General features: G+C 47.6%; 2 protein-coding genes across 2 annotated transcripts in view; both read left to right on the top strand.

The window, feature by feature from the left end:
• Positions 1 to 871: 871 nt before the first annotated feature.
• Positions 872 to 1,644, top strand: LOC115842752 (large ribosomal subunit protein uL16-like). The gene has a single exon (XM_030838009.3). The coding sequence runs from the start codon at positions 945 to 947 to the stop codon at positions 1,587 to 1,589; it is 645 nt and encodes a 214-aa protein (XP_030693869.1). The 5' UTR covers positions 872 to 944; the 3' UTR covers positions 1,590 to 1,644.
• Positions 1,645 to 7,425: 5,781 nt separating this feature from the next.
• The window catches only part of RGS9 (regulator of G protein signaling 9), a 90,352-nt gene continuing 76,704 nt past the window's right edge, over positions 7,426 to 21,073 (top strand). The window contains exons 1-2 of the mRNA XM_060290381.1: positions 7,426 to 7,591; positions 8,022 to 8,278. Of these exons, the coding sequence (XP_060146364.1) occupies positions 8,198 to 8,278 (81 nt within the window). The 5' untranslated portion in view covers positions 7,426 to 7,591; positions 8,022 to 8,197. The remainder of the gene's footprint in view (positions 7,592 to 8,021; positions 8,279 to 21,073) is intronic.

Genomic DNA, 21,073 nt, shown 5'->3' with positions numbered 1-21,073 from the left:
TACCCCAAGTGCTGGAAATAGCAATGTGGATAAGAGAACCAGGTCCCTGCCCTCATGGGGCTGAGGGTCCGGTTAGGAAGACAGACAGACGGTACCGAGAGACTCACATAATGATCAACCATGTTGGAGCACGTGCCAGATTTTCTTCCTTTTGAAGGCTGAATAATATTCCATTATATGCACGTATTACGTTTTATTGACCCATTCATCCACTGATGGACGTTTGGGTTGTTTCCACCTTTGGGCTACTGTGACTGACACTACTATGAAAGTTGGGTGTGGGGGCCTTGCCTGGTGGTGCAGTGGTTGAGAGTCTGCCTGCCAATGCAGGGGACATGGGTTCGAGCCCTGGTCTGGGAAGATCCCACATGCCGCGGAGTAACTGGGCCTGTGAGCCACAACTACTGAGCCTGCGCGTCTGGAGCCTGTGCTCCGCAACAAGAGAGGCCGCGATAGTGAGAGGCCCGCGCATCGCGCTGAAGAGTGGCCCCCGCTCGCCGCAACTAGAGAAAGCCCTCGCACAGAAACGAAGACCCAATGCAGCCATAAATAAATAAATAATAAAAATAAAGAAATTCCCTTAAAAAAAGAAAAAAAGAAAGTTGAGTGTGCAAATCCAACCTTTTCCTTTTACAAGTGAAAAGAATTATAGTTGTGGAAAGTTGACCAAGAAGAGGCAGAGTTGAAGGACCTAACCCAGTCTGGGGAGGGAGTCAGGGAAGGTTTTCGGCTGAGGAAGTGACGTTTTGGCTGGAACCCCAAACATGAGAAGTGAGCCAGGTGCAAAAGTAAATGGAGCTCTTTCCCTTCGGCGCGGTGAGTAGTCGGCGGTCGTGGCTCGTGCGGTGCCCTCGCCGTTTCTCTCCTCTAGTCCAAGGCCTGTCTTCGACTGCTCTTTCGATCTTGTATGTTTTGTTGCAGCCACTGAAGATCTTGCTGTCGCCATGGGCCGCCGCCCCGCCCGCTGTTACCGGTTTTGCAAGAACAAGCCATACCCCAAGTCTCGCTTCTGCCGAGGTGTCCCTGATGCTGAGATCCGCATCTTTGACCTGGGGCAGAAGAAGGCAGAAGTGGATGCGTTCCCACTCTGTGGCCACGTGGTGTCGGATGAATGTGAGCAGCTCTCCTCTGAAGCCCTGGAGGCTGCCCGTATCTGTGCCAACAAGTACATGGTGAAAAGCTGCGGCAAAGATGGTTTTCACATCCGAGTGCGGCTCCACCCCTTCCACGTCATCCGCATCAACAAGATGTTGTCCTGTGCTGGAGCTGATAGGCTCCAGACGGGTATGCGTGGTGCCTTTGGAAAGCCCCAGGGCACAGTGGCCAGGGTCCACATTGGCCAGGTCATAATGTCCATCCGCACCAAGCTGCAGAACAAGGAGCATGTGATTGAGGCCCTCCGCAGGGCCAAGTTCAAGTTCCCTGGCCGCCAGAAGATCCACATCTCCAAGAAGTGGGGATTTACTAAGTTTAATGCGGATGAGTTTGAAAACATGGTGGCAGAAAAGCGGCTCATTCCGGATGGCTGTGGGGTCAAGTACATCCCTAATCGTGGCCCCCTGGACAAATGGCGGGCCCTGCACTCGTGAGAGCCTTGGCGCCCCCTCCCCACCTATGGCCACTAATAAACTCTACTTTCTTCAAAAAAAAAAAAAAAAAGTAAATGAAGAAGAGTTTTGGCCACAGGTGACAGCCCTGGGACAGAAGGAGGCTTGGGTTGTTCTAGGAATGGAAAGGGGGCCAGTGTGGCAGGGGCATAGTGAAGAAGGGGGCGACGGGCGGGGTGCACCTGAGGGGTCTTGCAGCACTCATTACAGACGGGCTTTTTCCTAAGAGCCTGGTGGACAACAGAAGCCCTCGAAGCAGAAGAGTAAAATGTCCAGATATGGAGTTAAAACAGAAAATGGCTCCTGTCGCAGTGGGAGGAGTGAATTGGAGTTTGGCCAGGTAAGGGGTCAGGAGAGAGCACCACCCCCTTAGACAGCGTCATAGTTGCCCAGGCAAGCAGCACTGGTGGCCCCAGTCCGCCCTTTTCCGTCCTACCTCCCCAGTCACTCACACTTCTTTTCCCAGATTAGCTATTATCAAAATTTTAAAAATTCACTTCTCTCTATTTCCAGATTTTCAGTAGTGAGCATATATTTATAGTGGGAGAAAGGGACTTGTAAAAGCAAAGGCGTCAATATTATGAAGCAGAATCCACCTGACTCCTGTATAAGGGAGGTAGAATGTGATTTCTTATGGGGGACAGAGGCTGGGACAGTATGGCCCTATTTGTCTTTGTTAGCGTCTAGCAAGTGTTTCCGGGAAATTTCTGCCCTGGACTCACTGCAGGGACTCTACTCCTTAGGATGGTGAGGATGGAGGGAAACATTCCTTATTGGGGGGGATGAACTGGGGGCGAATAGGAGGTCTCACTTAGCTCAGATGATTCTGTGTGAAATTCCTGCAGTCCTGGCAGCCAGCCACCTCCCTCCATTCCTCCCCGCTTCCTCCTTCCCTCACTTGCTCACGCATCTCACCTGGAAGTTATGTGGATGCAGGGGGGAGAGAGGAGATCTCAAGTTGCAGGAATGAGACATCCTTTTACTTCCCAGCCGAGCTGATCAATTTAGATGGACAGGCGTGATCTAATCAATTGTCTTGTAAGGAAAGCAAGGTGTTCATCAAATTCGAATACATTTTCACCACACTGTTCTCCCTCTCACACGTTATCTTGGGCTCAAATTAAACAGTGTAGATTGGACAAATATTTGGATAAATACAGTCACTTATCTTGAAGACCCTTGAGATTGTACACTTCTTTCCTTTCTCCCCCACCTCGTCTCTCCCACTCATTACTCATATAATTTATGTAATTAATTTATATCCCAAGTCATTCCAAAAAGGAGTTGTTGTGGCTTACCAAATGACAAAACCCAGATAATAAAACCGATGATATACGAACTCAAATAGGAAAACAGATTGGAGAAAAACATTAAAAACCAAAAGTTCATTCCAGTTACTCCAAGGGACCCTAATGCCAGATTTGAAGTGTTTTGCTGATCAGGGTGAAAAAGGAAACTGGATACACATCTCTCTTGATCAGAGAAAAGGATACATTGTGATTTTCTTTTTCAGGGAAGACTTAGCTTTTCTTGGTGCTAAACTTGGAAAGAAATTTCTCCTACAGTACCTGGTAGAGAGACAGAATGGACTATCTTGACAACCGTTTGGGGTCAAGTCAGAATTTTTTCCTAAAAGAAATTCATATGACTTATTCCAATAATGACTTTTGGTAACAGTCAAAATCCCTGACGCTGCAGATTTACCCAGAGATGCTGATTCAGTGTGAGCATTTGAAAGCACACTGGAGGAAGCTCAGACTGCCAAGAATTTTTGGAGGCAAAGGCTATTTTCTAATGTATTAGCCATTCTTTTATTTTGCATCTTTGAAAATGTAAACATTATGTCACCAGTGTTGTCATCCAAATCATTATGATTTTTAATAGGATGCAATTTTGGGTAAATCCTGTGACATGCAACTATAGACCTATCTCCATGATTAAGGAAGAACTGGGGATTTGATCATTCAGACACGAGTCCACTTAAGCTAATTCTCATCTGAACGATGTATTCATTTATACCATGTCTCTTTTCACAGTTGGGCCAGTGGGGCATACAGGAGATGCGTAATATAAAATGGTCAGCTATAAATTAAAAATCAAGGCAAGGGAAACATTAACTATGGAGTCAAGACCAGGGTGGGTATAGGGTGAGGTTGGACAGAGTGCAGATACGATGGCAACACAATCCTACTGTTGCTACAGACTGGTTGCAAATTTGTTTTGGGCTTTGGGGGTCGGGCAGTGATAAAGTTCACTTTTCCCCTGTGGACCACAAACGTCTTGCTGAAACACAACTATACTGTATCTCCATCATTCTCCTGATCTGTAGCCCGTTACCTCCACGAAAAACTAACTAGAGACAGTGCGATTTGCTCTTTGCCAACGAGGGCCCCCGGGGCCTTCACTTACGTTTGTGAGAGCTCTTGGGGTCTCTCTGTCTTGCTCTGTGCAGCTGTTCCGTTCTCACTTCTACCCCAGGCTTCCTTCCACTGCTCAGACTTTGTCCCCCCGCCCCCCCCCCCCGACTTTAGCTCACCTATGGCTTTGCCCCACCATGGGCCCGATTCCACCTCAGGGCTTCTTTGCAGATCTGGCCGCCTCTACTACTGGCTCACGTGGTTCCTCCAGGAGTGATAATCTGGTTGGTCCAGTTCATCATTTGACACTTGGCCATGTTACAGGTTGTTGGCCTCTCTATGGACTGGTGGCCTGGGTCAGGTGCTCCAGTGCCCCCGGTCCAGTTAGCCATGGGTCAAGTCACATGGTCGAAAATATGAGCCAGGGAGTGGGGGGAAGGGACATGGACGGACCTGTAGGTGAAACCATTTTCCTCGCGGCGACGTTCAAGTCCTGCAGGCAATCAAAGACCCGTCAGGTGGGCTGGCTCTGAACTCGGATTCGCCACTCCCTCTTGCATCTCCAGCCAGTTGTGGAACCTTTTCCGCATCTTATCAGTGAGGATACTGCACGCTCCTTGTGCTTCTTCTTTGGGGGGGGGGGCTTGGTTTTGGTTTTAAGATTACTGAGCTACTACATATGATCTCACTTATAGGTGGAATCTAAAAAAGTGACACAAATGAACTTATTTAGAGAACAGAAACAGACTCACAGACACAGAAAACAAACTTGTGGTTACCAAAGGGGAAAGGGGTGGGGATAAATTAGTTCGGGATTAACAGATACACAAGACTATATATAAAATAGACAATCAACCAGGACCTACTGGATAGCACAGGGAACTCTACTTGATATTCTGTAATAACCTATATGGGAAAAGAATCTGAACAAGAATGGCTATATGTATACGTATAACTGAATCACTTTGCTGTACACCTGAAACTAACACAACATTGTAAATCAACTATACGCCAACATAAAATAAAAAATTTAAAAAAAGCACTTAGAACTATGACTGACAAGTGTCCTAGATGAGGGGGACATTGTAGGGTGGGGGACACGAATATGACTGGGACTCGGGACACCTGGATTCTGATCCCAAATCCATTGCTGATCCACTGGGGGACGTCAGGCAAGGCACAGGTGACACAAAGTGATACAGGTGGCCACTCTAGATATCTAAAGTTCTTTTCTAGTTTACAGAGCCCGTTCACATCTGTTAAGTAACTTACACAGCATAAATATCCAATGACTAGATGATCTTAAAGTTCTAGCTTTTCAATAAAATCCGATTCTCCAGTAAACACACACACACACACACACACACACACACACACACACACACACACACACAAAATCTCATAATAGACAAATCACCATCTAACCTAATTGAGCAAAAAGAGAGAAAGCCCAAATCAACAAGAGAATGGGGAAACAATTACAGACACACATCAGTTTAAAATGATTCTGAAATTACTTTGCCCGTCCTGATGAATTTGGGAACCTGGACGAAATGGGCGGTTTCTCGCCGTCTGTCACGCACCATCGCGGCGGCCTCGCCAGGGAGGGCGCTGCATCTCATTGCTTTCTGGCAAGTCATTTCCCTGTGAATCAACCAGACCTCAGAGTCTGGCTTCTGAAACGCTTATACTAGCACTTTAACCCAGAGCTAAGATGTCAGAGTGGCGTGGCAGGAACTCGGCTCTTCCGCTGAGATGGGAACCAGATTATCAGAAGACTTGTTTGCTGACTGCCCGTCTGACGGCAACTGCGCACCTGCCCTCTTCTGACGTCAGCGTTATCTGCCACGCTCGGGCGCCCAGCTCTACAACGAAAAACAGTCAAGTCCCTGGCCCTGAGAATCCTGCCTGTTAGACCTGGGAGGTCTCACCCTGTCGGAGACTGGTTAGCTCTAGTCCCTCCTTTATAGATGAATAAATTGAGGACAGGGGAATGATGTAGTTGTCAAGTTGAGACTATTTTCATTCATTTTGTGCTCTTTCTATTACACTATCTTTAATGATACTAATATTAATAATAGTAACAACTGATATCTATTGATTTGTGTACTCCTTTACCTCCCCTTAACAACCCTGTTATCTAGGCGGTCATTGTGCCATTCCCATTTTACAGAAACTGAAGCACAGAGGGATTAAGTAACTTGCCCAAAGTCACACAGTTTGTTCATTAGTAAATAGCAGAGTTGAGATTTGATCCCACGTAATCTGACTCCAGAATCTGTACTCTTACCTCCATTGACTACTCCAAGACTTCTTGTATTATTCTGAGATAATATAGGTCTCGGACTATGGGTATAAAGAAGACACGAGGAATGGTAATTTTTAAGAATCCCAAGAGACATAAGAGAAACTATGGTTTATTTGACATTCACCGTGTGTCAGTCACGGTTCTGTTTTTTTTTTAATTTAATTTTTATTTTATATTGGAGTATAGTTGATTTACAACGTTGGGTTAGTTTCAGGTGTACAACAAAGTGATTCCGTTATACAGATACATATATCCATTCTTTTTCAGGTTCTTTTCCCATATAGGTTATTACAGAATATTGAGTACAGTTCCCTGTGCTATCCAGTGGGTCCTTGTTGATCATCTCTTTTGTTAATATGTATAGCAGTGTGTATATGTTAATCCCAACCTCCTAATTTATCCCCACCCCTTTCCCTTTGGTAACCGTAAGTTTGTTTTCTGTGTCTGTGAGTCTGTTTCTGTTTTGTAAATAAGTTCATTTGTATCATTTTTTTTAGATTCCACCTATAAGTGAGATCATATGATATTGTCTAAGTGCTTTTTACATGTATTAGCTCAGTAATGTTAAACCCAAATCAACCCCCCCCACACACACAAAGAAAAAGCACAGGGAGTGTGCACCATCCTCATTGACAAGATGGGGAAAAGGTTCCGTAACTGGCTTGAAACCGCACAGCCAGTGGAAATTCTGGGTTCGGAGCCAGCCCATCTGAGGAGCCGGGGCAGCATTCCTCCCCGCCAACCACACTCCACTGCCGGTTAGCCCGGTTACTCATTCCGTCCTCACAGTACCTGACACACAGGTGTCCCTTCCAACCCACTCACTTGCTTTTCTCCCGTGAGAAGAGGAGACCGATGCTCTTACGCAGTTTGCTAAGGCCCATGCAGGGAGCTGGTGGCAGCCCAGCCAGGGGGCCAAGGCCCGTGATGCACTGTTTTCGCTCCCCGGGCTTTGGTGCTGCGGTCCAAGCTCATCCCCTGCCACAGACCCTCCCACGCGGGTCCCGGGCGCGCGGGGCTCACCTGCGGCTCCGCGGGCCCCGGCGGAGCCTGACACCGCCCCCTGGCGGTGGGTGGGCGCCGGCGCAGAGCACGCCCGGCCCGCGGCGCGGCGCGCTGATTGGCCGGCGCGGATTCGGGCAGCTTCCCGGGGGCGCCGCAGGCCGCACCACCCGGCCCTCGCACGGGGACGCCGGCGCGCTCTCCGGGGGCTTCCTCTTCCCTCCGGTGGTGTCCAGGTTCTGCGTCCGCCAGGGTCCAGGATGACAATCCGACACCAAGGTCAGCAGTACAGGCCGAGGATGGCATTTCTGCGGAAGGTGAGCGCGGCCCCATCACCTGGGCCCGGGAGGGGCGCGGGGACCAACTCCGGGAAGTACCGGCGGCGATGTGGGCAGGGGCGGGGGGCAGCACTTGTGGTCTTAATAATCACAGGATCTCAGTTTCCAGGCTGCCTCTTGGTCCATGTAGGGCGGTGAGGAGCCCGTTACCAGAAGCTTCCTCCCCACTGGGGCCGCACTGTCCTGGGGGTGTTCTGCCCTCCACGCTCTTGTTCCCAGAGGCTCCCTGTAACCCCAGTGACCCACGGAGGCGGGGGGGGGGGGAGCCTGCACACCTGCACAGGAATGCACGGGGTATTGCCCTTCTTTCTTTCCCCGGCTCCCTTTCAAACCCCTACGGCCACTTCTGGGTGTCAGTCCTCCCACTGACACTACAGCGATAGATTTGACAATTATCCCCATTTTACAGGTAAGGAAACTGAGGCGAGTAAGGACCAGCACTGGAAGAACGGTCGGTGTGATACAGTGAAGCTGGTCTCGCTACAATGCTAGGAACATAAAGTACAGAGTCTAGTGGGCAGGGGCTTCAGATTCTACTCCAGGAGCCGGGGAGGCCCAGCAGACCCTTGAATCTAAGACTGAAGGATGCTGCATCGGGGCTTCTGCTGGGCCCAGAAGAGGCGGAAGGAGACCCAGGCAGCGGGAGCAGCGTGCGTCAGAGCAGAGGTGTGTGCGAGTCTGGTGTGTTTAACGCAAGTTGTTCCTTGTTGCTGAGATTTTTATACACGGGGAGTGTGAGGTCAGACAGGCAGGCAAAGATACATGGTAAAAATCTCCTGTGCCTTTCAAAGGTGGTCTGATTTTTCCCAAAAGAAGCCACGGAGGAATATGAAGCAGGCAAGCAATGTCAGATTCAAGTTCAAAGGACCACTCGGCTGTGAGCCAGAGGAATGGATGGGGTCACTTTTCCCTGAGCTTAGAGAGTTTGCTCAGGGTCCTCCGGTGTCCACTCCAAGTCCAGCTGCTTAGGAAATGACAAGCTTGTGACAGGGCTGGGGGGAATGGTGCTGGTCAGAAGGGCCCTTCTTTCTCCTGTGGCTCCCAGGCTGCCCTCTCGGGCCCAGTGCCACCCCTACGTGGTCGTGACCACCAGCCCCATGTCTGATTTCTTTTTGCACAGCCTGGTGATGGGCGCCCACCACGGAGGGTCCTGGGCTTGTTTAAGATGTGGCAGAAAGAGGTGGGGCATCCAAAGCCAGGAGCTTCACCTGGTGGAGTAGCTGATGACACACAGTGTCCGCAGAATGTGGCCTCCGGCACCTTCAGGGCTCTGTTCCCGGCCCAGGCTGTCATTTCCTGTGTCCCGGCAGCCCTGACCATCTGGGGGAGGTGGGAAAAAACTTGCTGCAGCCCTCCGAAAAGCTTTCCTCTTGATTTAGGGAAAAAGGTGGTCCTCGGCGAGGACTGCAAGGAATCGGGGTCATAATGAGGCTTTTGGGCTGATTTATTTATTTACTTATTGAAGTGCAGGTGATTTATAATGTGTTAGTTTCAGGTGTACAGAACAGTGATACATACATCTAATATATATGTGTATATATATACACATGTGGCCTTTCTCCGAGCCCCCCATCATCTCTGTGTTCTGTGTGCATCCCTCCTGCGGGTCTCCTTTCATCAGACACAGGGATGACCCCCTGTGTCTGGCCCTTTCCTAACACACAGACACACACACACACACACAGACACACACACACACACACACACACACACACCCCGAACTGACCCTGCTTTTTCAGATTCTTTTTCAGATTCTTTTCCCTTACTCTACAAAATACTGAGCAGAGTTTCCTATGCTGTGCAGTAGGTCCTTGTTGGTTAGCTCTTTTATACACAGTAGTGTGTATATGTTCATCCTAGACTCCTAATTTATCCTTCCCCCCCTTTCCCCTTTGGTGACCACAAGTTTGTTTTCTATGTCTGTGGGTCTATTTCTGTTTTGTAAATAAGTTCATTTCTATCTTTTTCTTTTTTTAGGATTCCGCGTATAAGCGATATCATATGATACTTGTCTCTCTCTGTCTGACTTACTTCACTTAGTATGATCATCTCTAGGTCCATCCATGTTGCTGCAAATGGCACGATTTCATTCGTTTTTATGGCTGAGTAATAGTCCCTAGTATATACATACACATATGTGTACATGTACCACATGGTCTTTATCTGTTCCTATGTCGATGAGCATTTAGGCTGCGTCCATGTCTTGGCCGTTGTGAATAGCGCTGCTATGCACATTGGTGTGCATGTATCTTTTCAAATTATAGTGTAGGGTTGGGCTGATTTAGAATTGCTGGTATCATTTATACAATCCTCCCACAACAAGCATTTATTAAGCACCTACTGTGTGTCAGACATCGTTAGATGCTGGATAACAAAGACAGTGGGGCCGTGGTCCCTGTCCTCAAGTGGCTTCTAGTCTAGTAGTGGGAGGCGGTCACGTACACCAAGCCTGTGGCACATCACGGGTGCAGTGGCAAATGCCTGGCGGGTAGAGGAAGCGCCCTTGCGGGCATTCACCTTATCCTGGGTGGAGTGTCACAGAAGGGTTCTGGAAGATTTGGTGGTGGCTTAGCTGGAGCTTGGAGGATGTTCTTGAGGCCGGAAGAGGACCAGGACACAGGAGGAGGGACGTGCACAGCGCCGTGGATCTGTGGCCTGTGTGTTGTTGACTGGGGCCCAATGGCGATGGCCAACAGGCAGTTCTGTTTCTAGAGGGAGGCCCTGGAAGACTTGACAGTGGTTCTCAGTGGTTATTGGGGATGTAACAAAAGTTTTATCGAGGCTGGATGCAGCTAAGAGGCCACATGGTGGGGGGCTTGGGCATTCGGGCTGTGGACGGCAGCGCTGTGGTTGGGACACGAGCCCTTATGAGGAAAGAAGGATCACTGCTTACAGCTTTGCACAGCAAAGGACGTGATGAGTCTTGTCGGCAGGGAGCCCTCTCTGGTTTATGGGAGCTCCGCTCGCTGAGAGCTCGTGGAGAGTGACAGCCACGTAATGTGAGGAGAAACCATGAGTGTGGGCAGATGGGTGTTGAAGCCATGGCTTCTGATACTTTGAGTGACTGGGTTCCTTGAAATGCTTGATGTCATACCTCAGTGAGCTGGAATCAGAGTGGAGACGCTAGGCCTACTGTGGGGTCTGACAGGCCAACGATGACCTCTTGTTACAGCCGGGAAGCTGAGGCTGTGGTCTGGTCAACTGTGTGTGTGTGTGTGTGTGTGTCTGTGTGTGTCTGTGTGTTGGGAAAGGGCCGGGGGGTCTTCCCTGTGTCTGATGAAAGGAGACCTGCAGGAGGGATGCACACAGAACACAGAGATGATGGGGGGCTCGGAGAAAGGCCACAGCATCATCCTTTCTGAAGAGCTTTAAAATCAAGGCAGTTTTCTGTTGTTGGTGGACAGAGTTTCTGCTTCAGAAAAGGAGGTGGCTGAGGCTGCCTCTCTGAGAGCCTAGGGGTCAGTCATATTTTGTTTTGCACTTTACATTTATTATAACTTTTTCAAAGGGAACCACTTAAGTGAATTTACTGAGGAAATTATTCTGTGCCCTAATGGGAAGACTCCTGTCTGAGTCCATTGGGACTGCTGTAACAAAATACCACAGCTTCCAAACAACAGACATTTATTTCTCCCTCTTCTGGAGGCTGGAGGTCTGAGATCAGGGTACCAGCAAGCAGGGTTGGGCTCTGGTGAGGACCCTCTTCCTGGTCGCAGACTTCTGGCTGTGTTCTCACATGGTAGAAGGGGCGAGGGAGCTTCCGGGTCTCCTTTATACGGGCACTGATCCCACACGTGAGGATTCCACCCTCGTCACCCCACCTACTGTGGGAGATGATTGCTTTGGGGGTTAGGTTGCATCTGGGGGGACACAAACATTCAGACCACGGTAACTCCCTAAGAACATACACGGTGCACACGTTCCCCTCTTCCTGGCAAACCCTTTGTGCAAAGTGGGCCCTCCCTGCTGGAAAGAAATTTGTCTCTGTTGCGTTTTTGAAAATAGCTCTTGTTAATCCCCTTTGAAGGGTTTCAAATTCTTTGTAGATTGATTTTTTTTAACACAAAGGGAAAGGAATGAGCCTGCTGATTTTTTTTTTTTCATCAGAGGAGGTTACATTTCTAACTGGCAAAGCAGGTAAAACGCCGAACTAGCTCCCCCTGAGTTTCTACTAAGAAGCTGGTGGCTTCACCCAGCGAAGTACAGTATTTTCAGGAAGAGTTGTGTATAACTTGCAAAGCTGTGAGGGAGAGGATGGAGCTCTAAGCCCTGTCACCAGAAATGAGCGTAACAGTTGTGTGTGCGCGTGTGTGTGTGTGTGTGTGTGTGTGTGTGTGTGTGTTGGGGAAGGAGTGACCCCCCCTGCCGCCCCTCGGTCCCCGCCCGCGTCCGGGGGAAGCAGCCGCCCTCCGGCCACCTCCTGGGGTGTCCCGCGCCCCCTTCTCCGCTGGGAGCCGCTCGGTGCCCCCGTGGCCCGAGACGCCCCCAGGCCCCGACCTTGCAGGAGGCCAAGCACTGCAGCTCCGAGTGGAGCGGAAACGCGTCATTTCCGTTCCAGAAGGATCCCGCGAGCCGAGAGCGCGTCTGTGCGGACGGGCTCGCGCTGGGTCTTGCACGAGGAGCCCCGGGCGGCCCTGGGCCCCGGCCGGTCCCGCGGGCAGCTGAGGGGCCGGCGCTGGGCCCGGAGCGGCCGTGACCTTTGCCCCGATCTCGGCCGCTTCTCGGGATTGTGGTTCTGCTGCTGGTGCCGGTTTAGCAGCAGGTGGAAATAGGACAGCCCAGCCCTCGGCACTGACCTAGGACGTCGTGTGTCCCCCCTCCTCCCGCCCTGGGGACGTGGGGGGCCTGCCAGCTTCCGGGGTGGCGGGTGGCGTGTCTCCAGTTCAGGGCTCCCCGCCTGACCTTTCCCCTCCAGCGCACCCTGGCCTGGCCACATCGTGGGCTCCCTTCAAAGTCCACTCCCTCCAGGAAGCACCCGTTGACCATGCAGAAGATCTCCGCTCCCTCTGAGCCCCTGTGCAGCACCCCCGTACGCCCAGCTGCGACACGCTTTATCCTGTGCTGTGTCATCTCTACCTGTCTCCGTATTTTGCTGCCCCAGCTCCCAGAGGACAGAGATTATGTTGTTTATTTGCAGCGATCATACAGTTGGCTCCAGAGGAAGCACTCAGTTCAGTCGCTCTCTTTGGATTCGGTTGTCTGGCTGAGCTTTTCTCATGTAACCTTATTGGTTGACCCCTAAAGGGCATCATGTGACAATAACTTCTATCACCGCCACCCACCCCAGATGTCACTGTTCCTGGATTGCCTTAGAGATGATAATGCTGTTTCACATTCGGTGTTTTCATTTGATCGTCACAACTGCTTGTTTAAGTACATGAAGCGGGTATGGCGTATTTCTGCAGTGGATGAAAACCCTGAGGTTCAGAGAAGTTAGATGACGGGCCCAGGGTCACAGAGCTGACATAGAAAGCGTCCGCGAGGCTGGGAAGACCACTGCCCCGTTCAGACCATGGGTACCTTCATGCCTGTAAAAGGGCCTTGTGAACCGAGGGTTTACACAAGGTTACATGGAACTGGATGAACGGCAGGAAAATCGCTAGAGTGAGACAGTGAGATAAGGAGGGAGCAATCGGTCTGGACGGCTTTGGACTAGGTGGGCAGGAGTCAGGGCGTTGGCCGCATTTGGGGGGCCCCCGGTGGACGTGTAGCAGCAGGAGGTAGTGGTGTGAGGGGGGGTGGGAAGGGAGACCCGAGTTCCGAGGGCGGTCGTCTGCACACACGCTGACACCTGCAGCCCCGTCCCTCTGCTTCTGCTCTGCCCTCCCCCTGGCTGCCCGTCCGCCCTCCTCCCCCGGAGCTGGGGGCGCTGTTTCCAGTCGTCCCCTAGACATTGTGATGCCGCTTCAGCAGCACGGCGCAAACTGAAATCTTCCTCCTCCAAGACAGGCCGCTGCTTTTGTGCTTCCTGTGCTGGAGCCGGGACACCTTGCAGTCATGTTCCCCTCCCCTCTCCAAGGCGAATCCAGTCTCCAGGGACCAGCATGTCTCCATCCTCCCAGTCCTTGGGCTGCCGCCTGAACTGTTGCACTCACCCGCTCTCCGGGCTCCCACCTCTGCGTGCCCCCCTTTTTGTTGCCGTCTGTGATCTTGTGAATCAAGGCAAACTATGACATTCCTCCCCGACAGCTTCCACGTGCCCGTTGTCATGGGCTGAATTGTGTCCCCCAGCTTCATGTGTCGAAGCCCTAACCCCCAGCTTCTCAGACTGTGACTGTGTTTGGAGACTGTCTTAGTCTGTTCAGGATAGCTACGTGCTGGGCGGCTTAAACAACAGAAATCTAGTTTCTCGCCGTTCTGGAACTTCAAGATCAAGGGGCCGGCAAGGTGGGTCTCATTCTGAGGCATCTCTCTCTGGCTTATAGGCAGCTGCCACCTCTCTGTGAGTTCCCAGGGAGAGAGAGGGAGAGAGCAAGCTCTCTGGTCTCTCTCCTCCTGAGCTCTAATCCTGTCAGATCCAGGCCCCACCCTTATGACCTCATTTCACATTAATAACTTCCGAGAGGCACCACCTCCAAATACAGTCACATCGGGTGTTAGGGCTTCAATATATGAATTTGGGGAAGATGCCAACATTCAATCTGTAACAGAGGTAAAGCCTTTAAAGAGGTGATTAAGGTCAAATGATGCCATTCATTTGGGCCCTAATCCAATTTGTCTGGTGTCCTAATGAAAGGAGATTAAGACACATGGAGAGACACCAGGGGCACGTGGGCAGAGGGATGTCCGTCTGCAAGCCAAGGAGAGAGGCCTCAGGAGAAAACAACATTGCTGGTACCCCGACCTCAGACCTTCCGACCTCCAGAACTGTGAGAACATACGTTTCCAAAGTTTAAGCCCCACGGTCTGTGGTATTTTGTTACGGCAGCCCGAGCAAACTAATACACCTATGAAATGATCATCCAGGCCTATTGGGTCCTAGGTCTCTTTGCTCTTACGTTGCATACCATGCATTTTTATCCTCTCGTGCCTTTGCACATGTTTGCTCCTCAGTCTGGAACGCCCCGTTTCTCAGTGGCAGAGGCAAAAAGTTCTCACCCAATATCCCATGTGCTGTCTTAGAGCCAACAGGCTACAAGCAGTAGTGATACGTGTGGTTTCCAGGCTAAAAGCATTGAAAGGCAGGTGCAAATTCTCCACTTTTGGTGTCTTCCCTGCACCGCGCTCGTGAAGGCATGTGGACCATGGATGGTAGCAGCCTGCATCCCTGAGTCATGGCATTGAGGGAGTGCCCTGGACATTGCCAGGACAATGAATTAGCATTTGCATAAGAGAAACAAATCTTTGTTGTGTTAAACCTTTGTTACTGCAGCATAACCCAGTCTGTCCTGACTAACTCACCTTCATTCACTGCTGGTTAAAATTGTCGTCTTCTAAGTTCCAGTTTAAATGCTGCTTCTTTCTTTAAAGCTCTTCTAAACCAACCTACCCCCAGTCAAATTAATCTCTTTCCTTTACACTTTCACAGCATGTGTAACTTATGTCAGTTTGACACTTAAAGCTTAGTATTATGCTTAGTAATCCACACATAGAGTTAGTGACACAGAATAAATAAGACTATGAATTCGGGAACCAGACTGACTGCGTTCATATCTCAGCCCTGCCATGTATCAGCAGTGGACTTTTGATGAGTTACTTAATCTTCCAGGACCTTGATTGATATTTGTTTTTCTAGGACCTGCCAGAGCACCTGGTACAATAATTAATTGTTCAATAGTACCAGCTTGCTAGCCTCCTTCTGTTTTGTCTTGCAGATTGAAGCATCAGTAAAAGACATGCAGAACCAGAGATGGGGCTCAAAATGCAAAGCCAGAGGGTCCTGTAATCAGGGGTCCTTGTGACTTAACAGGTGATACAGCCTGTAGCTCAGGCCAGGCCAGGCCTGGAACAGACTGCAGTTTTCTCCTACAAATTAACTCAGACTGGAGGACTCAGAGGGAGGAAGGAAAGATGCATCTGATCTTGCTTCTTGAAACCACTTTCCCTGAGGTCATCACTTTCAGGTGTGCACCAACATGGTTTACGATTTTTTTTTCTACTAATGTGATGACTTACCTTGACTGACTTCAGTATATCGCATCACTTGCATACCTGAAATAAACCCTAGCTGGATGCTTGATTTTATTTGCTAGTAATTTATTTAGGATTTTGCATCTAATATTCACAAGTGAGGTTTTTTCCCCCTCCTGACACCAACCAGTTCTCTAATTCTCTGACACCAACTGGGTGTCTAACAATTCAACTCAATTTTGACACTGTCGACTGAAAGGAAAAAACGCACAACCTAAAAGTTGTGAGTTATGTTTTATTCCGGGACCTTACTGAGGACTATGGCCTGGGAGACAGCCTCTCACATAGCTCTGGAGAACATTCCAAAGAGGCAAGGAAGGAGTCAGGATATAGAGGAGTTTTTGCTGAAAAAAAAATTGTGTAGTCGAATGTCAAAAGATTACTGCTAATCACAAAAAACAGACGCGTCAAGCAAATGATTTTAGTCCTTTTCTGTGTATGGGAAGATGCGAGGGTCTGGGCTCATTGAAATTCCTTATATCTGCACCTTAACCCTCTGGGGCCAGGAGCCTGTTTTTCTGTATCCGGTGTTCCCCTCAGGGCAAACCACCAGGGTGGCCGCAGTGCCGCAGTGGCTGACGACTTGGCCGCGGGCACCATTCTTTGCTTGCTGAAATGGCCGGCCACTTTTTTTTGTCTGAAATACTAATTACCTGGAGTTAGGTGTAGGGGGCTCAGTCCCACAACACCACCCCCACTTCAGACACCAGTCCCAGGCTCAGGTCGCCAGTACTTCTGATCAACTGGCCGTAAACTGGGGGCTTCCACATGCCCGCCCCCCACCCCACCCACCAAGTTTAGATATTTCATTAAACGACTCACGGAACTCAGGGAAGTGCTTTACTTACTGCTACCGGTTTATTGTAAATGACAGGGTTCTGTAATAGGCAAATGGAAGAGAGGCATAGAGCAAGATATGGGGGTGAGGTAATGCTTGGAGCCTCCAGCTGTCTCCGGGCAAGTCACCCTGCTGGTACCTTGATGTGCTCACCAACCCAGAAGCACTCTGAACCCTGTCGTTTAGGAGTTTTTATGGAGGTTTCATTATGTAGACACGATCGATTGAATCATTGGCCATCGGTGATTAGCTCAATCTCCATCCCTCTTCCCTCCCTACGGTTTAGGGGGCTGGGCTGGAAGTTTCAATCCTCTAATCAAGCCTCTTTCTTTCTGGTGACCAGCCCGAAGGGCCTCCAGGCACCAACCACCTCATCAGCATACAAGAGACACTCGCGTTACCCTGAGATTCCAAGGGGTTCAGAGCTGTGTGCCAGGAACCTGGGCAAAGGCCAAATATTTATTTTTATTATATCACAACGTGAGTGACTGGCCAGTGATTTTTCCTTCTTGTAAGATTCTAGTCCAATTTTCTATCAGGGTTATGTTGGCCACGTAGAGTTGGGAAGTATACTCTGTTTTTCTGTTCTCGGGAAGAGTTTGTGCAAGATTCATGTTATTTAAATATTTGCGAGAACTAACTGGTGAAGCCATGTACACTTGGAGTTTTCTTTGTGGGAAGTTCTTGAATAACTTCAATTTATTTATTAGATATTAGATATTAAAATGTTTGTTTTCTTCAGTGGGCTTTGGAAAGCTGCATTTTTCAAGAAAATTTTCCATTTCGTCTGAAATTTCAAAATTTTAGTGTGAAGTTTAAAAAATAATATGTTTATTAATCCTTTTGATGTCTGTAGGCTCTGTAGGGACATTCTTTTTCATTTCTAATATTGGGAATTTGTTTTGTTTTTGTAGGACAGTATTGTTAGTTTACCATTTAACGATATTTTCAAAGAGCCAGCTTGTGATTTTGTTGATTTTCTCCGTTGTATATTTGTGTTCTACTTCACTGTTTATCATCTTTCTCATTTACTTCCTTCTATTTTCCTTATATTTAATTTGCTGTTCTTTTAATACATTCTTGAAATAGAAGAATAAATCACTGATTTCCAGCCTACCATTTTTCTAACGTGTACATTTTTTTTGGATGTCTTTCTTCCAATGAATTCTTTTTTTTTTTTTTTTAAATATTTATTTGGTTGCACCAGGTCTTAGTTGCGGCTCTTGGGCTCCTTAGTCATGCCATGTGAACTCTTAGTTGCGGCATGCGTGTGAGATCTAGTTTCCTGACCAGGGGTGGAACCTGGGCCCCCTACATTGGGAGTGTGGAGTCTTATCCACTGCGCCACCAGGGAAGTCCCTCTAATGTGTACATTTTTAAGGTTATAAGTTTCTCTCTGTGCCCTGCATTAGCTGAATCCTGTGAGTTTTTATATAAGTTATGTCTTTATTATCATTCAATTAAAAATATGTTCTAATATCTGGGGGTTTTCTTTAGTTTATGAATTATTTAGGAATATATTTTAAAATTTCCAAACAATGCATATAATCTTTTTATTACTGATTTCTAAGCTTAATTCCACTGTGGTCAAATAACATTCTCTGAATGATTTCAATGTTTTGAAATTGGTTGAGGCTTTCTTTATAATTCACTATATGGTCAATTCTGGTATATGTTTCACTTACACTTAAAAATGTAAATTCTGTCATTGTTGAGTACAGAATTCTACATATAGCCACCAGGTCAAGTTTGTTAATTGTGTGTTTTATCTTCTATATCCTGATTGGTCTTTTATCTGCTGGTTGTATAAGCTATTGAGGAAAGTGTGTTAGTTTTTTGCTATGATTGTGGATTTGTCTCTTCTTTGTTTAATTTTTGCTGTATGTATTTTGAAGTTATGTCATTGAATATGTACAGATTTGTGACTTGTTATCTTCTTGTTGGATTGACCCATTATGATATTTCTTTAGTTCTAGTAATGCTTCTTGCCTTAAAGTCTTATTTGATACTGGTATAGATACACTTGATTTCTTTTTGCTAGGGTTTGTGTAATCTATCTTTTCCCATCCTTCTACTTTAATCATTCTGTCTCTGTATATTTAAAGTGTCTCTCTTAGAAGTTACATGTTTTCTTTTTCTTTATCTCATCTGACAATCTTAGTCTTTTTCTTGTATTATTTAGTCCGTTTACATATAAAGTAACTGCTGATATAGTTGGATTTATTCCTACTTTCTATTTTTTTTTCTATTTGGCTAATCTGTTTTATGTTCCATTTTTCTTTTTTCTTGGCTTCTTGTGGATTAATACAATATTATCTCTTACTCTATTCCCCACCCCAAACTTGTAGGTTATATGTTCTGTTATTATATATTATTTTCTTTTAGTTGTTATCCTAGAGATTAGACAATATGTAATCTTGTCTTATTTCTGTCTAATACAATTTATTACTTTTACCAGTTTCCCAGTACTGCTAGAACCTTAGACAACTTTACCTTTCCTAAAAGTTTCTCCCTTTCCTCTTTTTGTGTTGTTTCATACATTTTTAGTTCTACACGTAAATTTAACTCCACAAGACATGATAATTGTTGGGTTGACATTTAATATTTATTACTAATTCCCCATATTTTTATCCTTTCTGGTATTTTTCATTCCTTCCTGCATTTCCATGTTTCTGACTAGGATGATTCTTTTTTTTTTTTTTTTTTTAATGATTTTATTTATTTTTGGCTGTGTTGGGTCTTCGTTGCTACGCGCGGACTTTCTCTAGTTGCGGTGAACGGGGGCTACTCTTCGTTGTGGTGCACGGGCTTCTCATTGTGGTGGCTTCTCTTGTTGCGGAGCAGGGGCTCTAGGCGCGCAGGCTCAGTAGTTGCAGCACGCAGGCTCAATAGTTGTGGCGCATGGGCTTAGTTGCTCCACAGCATGTGGGATCTTCCCGGACCAGGGATCGAACCTGTGTCCCCTGCGTCAGTAGGCAGATTCTTAACCACTGTGCCAGCAGGGAAGTCCCAAGGATGATTCATTTTCATTCTGCATACCTATTGACAATGAATTCTCTCTTGCCTGTTGTGACCAGGAAATTATTTTTAAAATCTTTGCTGGTTGTTCTATGAAATTAATTAGCAGAAAAATTATATTTGGCCTTTCTCTTATGCCCCTTCCCTATTCAGACCGTTCTCAATCATAAAATTGGGGAACACTGTAATGCCTCTTATGGGGTGAAGGTCAAGGGCCTGAAAAACATCAATTGAGAATATATCAACAGATTGAAGGTGAGGGAGATCTCAGTAAAACGCATTTTGATTAGCATGTTATATGTACGTATATTTTAATCGAAATATAATATTCACTTAGAAAAGACAACGTATACAGATCTTTCGAACATGTTTTCACAACCATGATTTTCACGGACAGAATGTGGTGCATATACTTTAAATAATTAAATTCTGTTTAAAGAAGCAGAATTTTGCATCGCAGGCACACGTTACTCACTGTTCAAGCAGATGGCTTCCTGAAGAAACCTGTGTGACTTTGCACTATGTGGCCCTCTCCACCAGACCTCCCTGACTGCCCCAGCTGTGACCTTGCTTCTTGTCAAGGTGCCCTCCACAATCCAGTTCACCTGTGCTTCAGGCAGACAGAGACAGGGTCTCCCAAGCAAACTTCTGGCTTCCTCTGCCCCCAGGGAGGAAAGTCTCTGTGTGACCACTCAGTAGCCTATCTTTCTGCCCCAGGTGCAACTTCACGGAGGTCCAGCTGGATGGCGGCTGTAAACAGAAAAGATTGAACCAAGTCAGTTGCATTGTACTCCAGCTCGAGAAAGAATATGGGGCGAGCATCTCTGAAAGAGATGTTCAAAGAGATAAAATGGTTTATCTTGTCTCTAGCACCATGGATGAGAGTGCTTTTACCCAGGAAAAGGAAGATCTAGCTAACCTGACAGGTACATCTGTAGGGTGAAGACACCCAATGCCATTAAACTTGGGTATCATTCTGGTTCTGATTCCATGCCATGTGTCTCCTGTGTGATATACCCATAGTATATGAATCTGGACTCCCATGTAGATCTTCTTTCAAGAAGGAACACACTGTTGGTGAATAAAGTTTGCCAGCTGCCTGATAGTTACATTTTTCACTAGAAAGGAATTACCTTACACTCCGGGTTTATACATTGGTCCCTTTTGAGTTTGGTTACCATTAGTATGTCCTCTGGAGCCTGGTTATCTCTGTGCGAACCGTGTAGGTTTCTGGCCCAACAGGATGGAGGACCAGACACTGGAACAAGGACACTGTAATGTCTTGTTACTGTCACCCTTAGGCAGGTCCTGCTTGAAACTGCAGGTTTAGTAACATACTAAACTTCCAAGTCACTTCAAAGCTCCCCTTGATAGAGGTTTGCATCAAACACATGAATCAGCAGCTCAGTCATCGTGAATAAAGCTGAAGACTGTCCCTGTACTCAATTTTATTCTATAATGTTAGGGGACGTTTC

Source organism: Globicephala melas, chromosome 20 (assembly GCF_963455315.2).
Source record: "Globicephala melas chromosome 20, mGloMel1.2, whole genome shotgun sequence".
Lineage (NCBI taxonomy): Eukaryota > Metazoa > Chordata > Mammalia > Artiodactyla > Delphinidae > Globicephala > Globicephala melas.
Note: the sequence above shows the minus strand (reverse complement) of the source record. Positions and strands in the feature narration are given on the sequence as shown.